Raw genomic sequence first — 10000 nt, forward strand, 5'->3', positions numbered from 1 at the left:
CCCCTTCAGCCCACCGAATCCGTACGGAGCACACTAACACTATCCCCACACACACCAGGGATGCACTCATTTTACCAAAGCCATTTGGCCTACAAACATGTACGTCTTTGGAGTGTGGGAGGAAGATCTCAGTGAAAACTCACGGGGAGAACGTGCAAACTCCATACAGACAGCACCCGTAGTCAGGATTGAACCCGGGTCTCCGGAGCTACAAGCGCTCAAAGGCAGCAACTCTACAGCTACACCACTGTGCTGCCATTACATTCACATAAGGATTTCTTACAATGCAGGGTACACAAACAAATTTGTTTTATTAAACATAAAATTTGAAAATGAGCAGCAAACAACAGAATGGAAGAGATTGGCTCTTGCTTATTTTAATATCTCCTTCATTATTTGGCAGTTTAAACAGGGTGAACGTTGCACAGTGACAGACACCTATTCACTGGTTATTGAAGGGTATTTTCCCCCCTGATATTTAGGCTGATTGGATGCACACATTGAGCCCACTCCAGTGTGGTGAATGCTCCTGTTTCATGCATCACTTGGTTTTGGAGTGGCACGGTGGCGCAGCGGTAGAGTTACCTCCTCACAGACACACGCTGACCTGACCACCAGTGATGTCTGTACAGAGTTTGCACGTTCTCCCCGTGACCGCGTGGGTTTTCTCCGGGTGCTCCGGTTTCCTCCCACACTCCAAAGACGTACAGGTTTGCAGGTTAATTGGCTTCGGTAAAATGAGTGCATCCCTCGTGTGTGTGGGATAGTACTAGTGTACGGGTGGTCGCTGGTCCACGCGGACCCGCAGGGCCGAAGGGTCTATTTCCGTGCCGGATCTCTAAAAGTAGAACTAAAAACGGAGGTTGTCACACAGACAGTTAAACATCTGTTGCAGGAAATGATCTGCACTTCACTGCTCATGTCAACTCTAGGCTATTGGAAGAAATATAGGAGGCTGGAGGTTGTGGCAGGTGGGAGGGCTGGAGGTAGAAAAGTAATCCTGGGACTGACGGGAAACTGTGATGAGAGTTTGGACCGGTGTCAGCAGGATTCCTGCAGGACAGACTAAGGTTCACCTGCACCGACTCCAGCCTCATCTACTGCACCCGCTGTTCCAGGTGTCAACTACTCTATATCGGCGAGACCAAGCGCAGGCTCAGCGATCCCTTCACCCAAAACCTCCACTCAGTCCGTCTCTAACCAACCTGATCACCCGGTGGCTCAGCCCTTCAACTCCCCCTCCCATTCCCAATCCGACCTTTCTGTCCTGGACTCCTCCATGGCCAGAGTGAGGCCCAGTGCAAATTGGAGGAGCAGCACCTCATATTTTGCTCGAGTAGTTTACATTGACATTGGGTAGTATGAACATTGACTTCCCTAATTTTAGATAGCCCTTGCTTTCTCCCTCCTTCCCCTCCCCCTTCCCAATTCTCTCACAAGCCTACTGTCTCCGCCTCTTCATTTCTTGCCCCCCCCCCCAGTAATTTGGATTTGGATTCAATTTATTCTCATTGTCTTCAATTAAGAGACAACAAAACACTATTTTCCTTACAGTCACAGAACACAGAACAGAATAGTCCACAACACAAACATCCCCACACAACACCAAAGTTCCCCACTGTGAGTGAAGGAACCAAAGTCCAGTCAACCTCCTCGCTGATGTTCCCCAATGTTCACCCGTGGCCGTGGCCTCCCGCACCCTCCGCAGTCGCCGCTACGGGCGCCCCGATGTACAGGCCCCCTCGCCGGGAACGATGGATCCCCGACGTTGGGCGGAAGAACACCCTCAGCAGCCTGGACCTCTGAATCGGCCACCTCCCACCGGAGTCCGTGGCTCCCAAAGTCCACAGGCCGAGCTGGGCGGAGATTCAATGCTGGCGGCCCACGGCAAAGGGTCCCAGGACTCCGCGATGTTGGTCAGCGCCGCCCGCGTTGGGAGCTCCATGAACCACAGCTCCGCCATGTCGATGCAGCAGGCCCAACACTCCGGAGCTCCAAACGGTGATCCCAGGTGAGGCATCGCCCGCTCCACGATGTATCCAGCGCTGCACCGCCGCTGCTGAAGCTCCAGTGGGTCCCGGCAGGAAAGGCCACGCCAATCCAGTTGGTCAGCCCCTCGAGGAGGGGGGGGGCGTGGGCACAACTAGGATAATAGTCACATCCTCGCCAGGAAGCGACTGAAGGAATGTTCCCCCTTTACCCTACCCTCTTCCCCCACATAAAACACCAAAAACAAACTAAAGAACATACTTTAGACACACCAAAAAATAAAAAAGATACCAGACTGGGGGTGGAGGCAGCCAGTAACAGCACCACCGGACATCAGTCTGAAGAAGGGTCTCGACCGAAACGTCGCATATTCCTTCTCTCCATAGATGCTGCCTCAGCCGCTCCAACATTTTCTGTCTACCTTAGTTAGGTTAGATTAGCGTGGCCATCTTATAAGAATCCTTTTACACTTGTTAACCTTGTTCAGACGGATTATTTGTTTTAGAGTCGAGAGCTCACCTGTAGAGTGGACTCAATGCTTCCCTGCAGTTCCAGTAACATCCAGTGCTCATTCTGCACGCTATTCGCTGCTGACAAAACATAGAACGTTCTTGGGTCTTGTGGAAGAATGATAGAGGGGCAATGCAAGTATCTCCTGCCTCCTCGTGGAAGCAGGGCACCAGATACTGATCGCTGAACCAATCTATCCTTGTCCTCATGTTCATTAGAACATCCTTGCTGGGGCAACACAACCTCACACATTGGATTGGACAGACTAGATGCAAGAAAAATGTTCCCCATGTTGGGGGAGTCCAGAACCAGGGATCACACAGTTTTAAGAATAAGGGGTCGGCCATTTAGGACTGAGATGAGAAAAAAACGTTTTCACCCAGAGAGTTGTGAATCTGTGGAATTCTCTGCCACAGAAGGCAGTGGAGGCCAATTCACTGGATGTTTTCAAGAGAGATTTAGCTCTCAGGGCTAACGGAATCAAGGGATATGGGGAGAAAGCAGGAATGGGGTACTGATTAGAAACATAGAAACATAGAAATTAGGTGCAGGAGTAGGCCATTCGGCCCTTCGAGCCTGCACCACCATTCAATATGATCATGGCTGATCATCCAATTCAATTGTGGATGAACAGCCATGATCATATTGAATGGCGGTGCTGGCTCGACGGGCCGAATGTCCTATTTCTGTACTTATTGTCCATGTTTCTATGGAAGGGGAGTTATATTCGACGTGCAGTACTGGAGGAATTCTGTTCCTGCACTTTGTATTTGGAGTCAGCTGGTCACAAACTGCGTGAATGATTCAATGAAATATCACAGGCTGACGACATCACAAGTGGTTGATAAATTATTTAGAGATGAAGGCAGAATATAAATTTGAGATAAGGTTGGTCCGTGGCAATGAAGGAAGTGGCTGCAATGAAGGAATGAATAGGAAATTTGAAACGCATATTAGTCGGGATAAAATGTATTCCTGATGGTGGCAAGTCATTTAAAATGGATTACCATGTGAATTATGAGAATCAGTCACTTCTGTTTGAAGTGCAGAACTGATCGATTAGCTGTTGGGTTGCTTACATCAGCCTTATGTAATCCCCCCCCTTACCCTCTCACTCACACCCACCTCACCCTGAGAAGTTCATATCTTCATGCGGGTTAGGAACAGAATTAGGCCATTCTTCCCATCAAGTCTACTCCGCCATTCAATCATGGCTGATCTATCTCTCCCTCCTAACCCCATTCTCCTGCCCTCTCCCCACAATCCCTGACACCCGTACTAATGTGCACCCATTTCTCCACTGACCCCCACCCCCGTCACCCTCCCTCCTATCCCTTCCTCCACGGACTCACCCGCCATCTCCAACATCCTCATTGCCCCTTTATACCCCCCCCCTCTTTCCCCTCCCCCATTCCTCATCCACCCACACCCCTCCCTCCGGCTTCACTCTTTCACTCCGCCTCCTCTCCCCATATCTGACGCCCTTTAGTCACCAGCCAGTCACTTAGTCCACCCGCCCGCCAACCGGCTATCACTTGACATCCTTTGTCCCGATCCCACCCCTCGTATACCAGCTTGGTCAGCATGAATCATTCAGTCAGTCTAAGTGTTATGTGTAGTGATACTGTGTACAAAAATCACTTTCACTCTGCCTTGGTACGTGTGACAACTAAGCTGGCTTTGATCCTAAACGTCACCTATCCATGTTCTCCACAGATGCTGCCTGACCCACTGAGTTAGGGTGCAGCAGCATCTATGGAGCTAACGAAATAGGCACCGTTTCGGGCCGAAATCCTTCTGGAAATAGGCAACGATTTGGGCTGAAACCCTTACGGGTTTCGGCCCGAAACGTTGCCTATTTCCTTAGCTCCATAGATGCTGCTGCACCCGCTGAGTTACTCCAGCACTCTGTGAAACGTCACCTATCCATGTTCTCCATAGATGCTGCCTGACCCGCTGAGTTACTCCAGCACTCTGTGTTATGCTGAAGGGGGGCGGGATCCAATGCTCGAGTCTAACTGGTCATTCTTCCTGTGTTGCCAGTGACTATGAACTGTAGATGGTTTTGTCTCGTTTAGTTGTAGAGATTTAGACAGCGTGGAAACAGGCCCTTCAGTCCATCGACTCTGCACTGACCAGTGATCCCCACACACTAACACCCTAGGGACAATTTACAATTTTTACCAAGCAAATCAGGGAGTGTGGGAGGAAACTGGAGCACCCGGAGAAACCCACAGGGAGAACGTACAAACTATACAGACAGCACCCATAGTCAGGATCGAACCTGCCTAACTGGAGCTGTAAGGCAACAAATCTTCCGCTGTGCCCTTTGGTCAGAGAGGAACAAATGCACCAAGCAAATAATTTCCTTTCATAGGACCATGGTCAATACTCACCTGTAAAGGTGTGGGTGCGGAGAGGGCACTTGCTATTGGTCCCCAGACCAACATTCATTTAGCAACTGTTGTTTTACTTCCAGCTTTTCCCCCACTGCCATTCTGTGGTTGGATCTGCATGAAGCCGGCACTATGTACAGTGTTGGGCATGCTGCTCACACAGCTGGGCCATTTCTCTATTAGTCACTTAAATGAAATATGCCATCTGTTGCTCGAACACCATGATGGTGGAAACTAAAGAACTGGGTGAAAAAAAAGAAGCAAACAGGAGTCGCCAGATTCATGTCATCTCCCAACGTGAAGGAGAAGGATTCTGCATCTCCCCTCTCCCCTCTCCCCCCTCTCCCCTCTCCCCTCTCTCCCCTCTCCCCTCTCCCCTCTCTCCCTCTCCCCCTCTCTCCCCTCTCCCCTCTCCCCTCTCCCCCCCCTCCCCGCTCTCTCCTCTCCCCTCCCTCTCTCCCCTCCCTCTCTCCCTCTCCCTCCCCCTCCCTCTCCCCCTCCCCCTCCCCCCCCCTCCCCCCTCTCTCCCCTCCCCTCTCCCCTCTCCCCTCTCCCCTCTCCCCTCCCCTCCCTCTCCCCCTCTCCCCTCTCCCCCTCCCCCTCTCCCCCTCTCCCTCTCTCCCCCCTCTCCCCTCTCCCCCCCTCTCCCTCTCTCCCCTCTCCCCCTCTCTCCCCTCTCCCCTCTCCCCTCTCCCCCTCTCCCCTCTCCCCTCTCCCCTCTCCCCCTCTCCCCTCTCCCCCTCTCCCCTCTCCCTCTCCCCCCTCTCCCTCTCTCCCCTCCCCCTCTCCCCTCTCCCCTCTCCTCTCCCCCTCCCCTCCCCCCTCTCTCCCCCCTCTCTCTCCCCCTCCCTCTCCCCCCCCCTCTCCTCCCTCCCCCTCTCTCTCCCCCCCCTCCCCTCTCCCCCCCTCCCCCCCTTCTCCCTCCCTCCTCTTTCCCTCCCCCCTCTCCCTCCCCCCTCTCCCCCTCCCTCCCCCTTCTCTCCCCCTCTCCCCCTCCCTCTCTCCCCTCTCCCCTCTAGTGAGGGGTACAGAAGTGTGAAAACACACACCTCTAGATTCAGGGACAGTTTCTTCCCGGCTGTTATCGGGCAACTGAACCGTCCTCTCACCAACTAGAGAGCGGTCCTGACCTCTATCTTGAATCAGACTTTACCTGACGAGTGGTTTATCTTTGCACTAAATGTTGTTCCTTTACTTTGTTGTATCTGTGGACAACTTGGTTGTAATCATGTACAGTCTTCTCTTTGACTGGCTAGCGGACAAACGCCAGTGTTTCACTCTGCCTTGGTACACATGACAATAATGAACTAAACTAGACTAAAGGGCCTGTCCCACTTACACAATTCTCTCGGTGACTTGCCGGCACCCGTCATAGTCGCAGCAGATCTACGCAAATCCAGCGGCCACCAGAAAAATGTACGACTCTTTGGGCGACTATTCACGACCACACAGGCGTCACGTGTCGACATGTTGCGGGGTGACGCTGTACGGTTGTGAGCAGGCGTTACGTGTCGACATGTTGCGGGGTGATGCTGCCTGGTCGTGAGTTGTCGCCCAAAGACTCGTACTATTTTCTGGTCGCCGCTGGATTTGCAACATGTTGAACATTTTCAGAGACCAGCTACGTCTATGACGGGTACCGGAAAGCCGCCGAGAAAAATCAGGTAAGTGGGACACGCCCTTAAGGTTGTGCCCTTGACAAGACGTCTGTGGTCGCCAAATAATGATGTGTTAGCAAGGAAGGTTTTGCAGGAAGGTGTGTTGTAATGACGGTGGTGATTTGTGTGCATTGTAGATCTAGGAGAGGAGTTGGGAAGGACTGCAGGAACTCACCAGCCTTCTCTGCTGCTGAGGGACCGAGCCCATGGATCTGCTACCCGCGATTGTCCCTACTGTGGCAAATCGTTCCGAACCTCCCACCATCTGAAGGTCCATCTGCGCATACACACAGGTCAGTGAGTTCTCCTCCAATCTCCCTCTGGATCTGACGGTATTTGTTTGGGTGAAGCACCACGATGTTTATAAGAGTAGCCAGCTCGAACGGAGATATGTCTGTGGTTGCAAAATAATGGGACTTTTATATTGTCAACCCAGCGTACTCCCTCACATGGATCACAGAGTGCTGGAGTAACTCAGCGGGTCAGGCAGCATCTGTGGAGAACATGAATAGGTGACGTTTCACAGAGTGCTGGAGTAACTCAGCGGGTCAGGCAGCATCTGTGGAGAACATGGATAGGTGATGTTTCACAGAGTGCTGGAGTAACTCCGGGTCAGTCAGCATCTGTGGAGAACATGGACAGGTGACGTTTCACAGAGTGCTGGAGTTTAGTTCAGTACTGAGCTACTGTGAAAGGCTTTGTTTGCGTTCCATCCGGTGACATTTAGGATTGGGACCATTCTTCAGACTGAGTAGGGTCTCGACCCGAAAAGTTGCTGAGTCTGAAGAAGGGTCCTGATCCAAAACGTCACCTATCCATGTTCTCCAGAGATGCTGCTGCACCCGCTGAGTTACTCCAGCTGACTCTGTGAAACGTCACCTATCCATGTTCTCCACAGATGCTGCCTGACCCGCTGAGTTACTCCAGCACTCTGTGTTCAACGCAAGATTCCAGCATCTTGCAGCTCTCACTCGCCCGTATCCTGTTTGTAACTGGAGGGCAGGTTAAGGTATAATATTGTCGTGTGTACCGAGGTACAGTGAAAAGCTTGGTGTTGTATGCTGTGAAATCAGGTCAGATGATACTCAACGTTAATACAATCTAGTCAAATAGGGAGAGCAAAGGGGAAGATACAGAGTTCTCAGCATCATAGCGCACCAGTTCCATAGACAAAGTCCAATGTCCACTATGGGGTAGAGGTGAATCGTACAGCATAACCATGGTGGAGCCCGGATTGTGGGGAATTGCAGCATTAATGACTGTGATAAGCAGACTCGCACACAGCCACACAGATTAATTGGAGATTCACTTCTCGTGAATCTTGCAGTGATTATATAAAAAGTGTGATTATTTAGTGTCCATATCGCCATAAATTCAGCAGATTGAGGAAGTGGTGACCGAGGTTCACAGTGACACCTGTTGTCATATCTCTACATTTCACAGCCAGTGGGAAAATGGGTGAAATATAATCATTCTGTAAAGACGCAAGCCCATATATTGACAACTAATATGTTATGTCTTGTCACCGTTTATTTCATTCCATTTACACAGTTGGCGTATAATTAAATTTCCCTGCACCAACTTCCCTTTGCAACTGTGTCATGTTCAGTCTGTTTCTCAAATCACCCCAGTGTGCATCCTGACCCGCTGAAATCCTCCAGCACTTTGTGTTTTATGCAAGACTCCAGCACCTGCAGTTCCCTTGTCTCCAGAAGTGTGGGTGAAACAAGGCGGACTAAATGTGGTGATTCCACGCTGTCAATCCCACTGAATGTTGTTGCCATATGTATCATCACAACCACAAGATCATCAGTGATAGGAGCAGAATTAGGCCATTCGGCCCATCAAGTTTACTCCACCATTCAATCATGGCTGATCTATCTCTCCCTCTCAACCCCATTCTCCTGCCTTCTCCCCATAACCCCTGACACCCGTACTAATCTAGAATCTAATTTATTTCTGACTTAAAAATATCCATTGACTTGTGGCCACCACAGCCGTCTGTGGCAAAGAATTCAACAGATTCACCACCCTCTGACTAAAGAAATTCCTCCTCATCTCCTTCTTAAAGGAAAGTCCTTTAATTCTGAGGCTGTGACCTCCAGTCCTAGACTCTCCCACTAGTGGAAACATTCTCTCCACATCCACTCTATCCAGGCTTTCACTATGTGGTACATTGGGCTGTTATAATGTGCTGTTGATGTAAAACGTCCATTCAGCATCTTCTGGGATGGAGACCTTGTTGAGGATGACCTATGACCATTATAAACATTCTCGGAGGCCAAATTTATCAAGTCAGTGGATATTCTTAAGGCAGAGATTAAAAGATTCTTGATTAGTACGTGTGTCAGGGGTTATGGGCAGATGGCAGAAGAATGGGGTTAGGAGGGAGAGATAGATCAGCCATGGCAGAGCAGACTTGATGGGCCGAACGGCCTAATTCTTCTCCTATCCTTCATGACCTTATGGACTTATCAAAGGCGGAGGGGACAGCAGTGTTGTCTGTCACTGTTTTTAATAGACAATAGACAATAGGTGCAGGAGTAGGGCCCATTCGGCCCTTCAAGCCAGCACCGCCATTCAATGTGATCATGGCTGATCATCCACAATCAGTACCCCGTTCCTGCCTTCTCCCCATTCTTTCAAGAGAGAGCTAGATAGACCTCTTAAAGATAGCAGAGTCAGGGGATATGGGGAGAAGGCAGGAACAGGGTACTGATTGGGGATGATCAGCCATGATTACATTGAATGGCGGTGCTGGCTCGAAGGGCCGAATGGCCTATTCCTGCACCTGTTGTCTATTGTCTATTGTCTAAAACAAAGCTATCTTCAAGAGCCCTATCTAGCTCTCTCTTGAAAATATCCAGAGAACCGGCCTCCACCGCCCTCTGAGGCAGTGAATTCCACAGACTCACCACTCTCTGGGTGAAAAAGTGTTTCCTCATCTCCGTTCTTAATAATTTAAAATATTTTAAATCCAGACTGGGTTAGTTCAGTTCAGTTTAGTTTATTGTCACGTGTAACGAGGTACAGTGAATAGGTTTTGTTGCGTGCCGACCAGCCGGCTGAAAAACAACACATGATTACAATCGAGACATTTACACTGTAGTTATAAACACACTTAGTGTAGATTGTGGTGGATTGACGGGTGAGATGAGGACCTGCTCCATGCAGTCTCCTGTCCACTTCATTGTTATTTATTTTTACAAATGGCTGGCGTCTTCTGTACACGAGGGCTGCGACACGTCACACAATGAGAGCGGTGTCGTGGGTGGTAGAGTGACTGCTTTTATTACCCCGGCCAGATGTCCCTCTATTAGTGTTCCAATGCGGCCCGTATCAATGTTGTCATGCATTAAACACTTTGGATATTGCAGATGGTAAATTTAAATTAAAGCCTTAATGCCGGGAGTGGAAAAATACTGGGGCAACAAGTCTTGCCGTTCC

General features: G+C 50.2%; 1 protein-coding gene across 1 annotated transcript in view; it reads left to right on the forward strand.

The window, feature by feature from the left end:
- The window catches only part of znf536 (zinc finger protein 536), a 410627-nt gene that overhangs the window by 266949 nt on the left and 133678 nt on the right, over positions 1 to 10000 (forward strand). Inside the window, 1 exon segment of the mRNA XM_055648343.1 lies at positions 6691 to 6846. Within this exon segment, the coding sequence (XP_055504318.1) occupies positions 6691 to 6846 (156 nt within the window).

Source organism: Leucoraja erinacea, chromosome 17 (genome assembly GCF_028641065.1).
Source record: "Leucoraja erinacea ecotype New England chromosome 17, Leri_hhj_1, whole genome shotgun sequence".
In the NCBI taxonomy this organism is placed as follows: Eukaryota; Metazoa; Chordata; class Chondrichthyes; order Rajiformes; family Rajidae; genus Leucoraja; species Leucoraja erinaceus.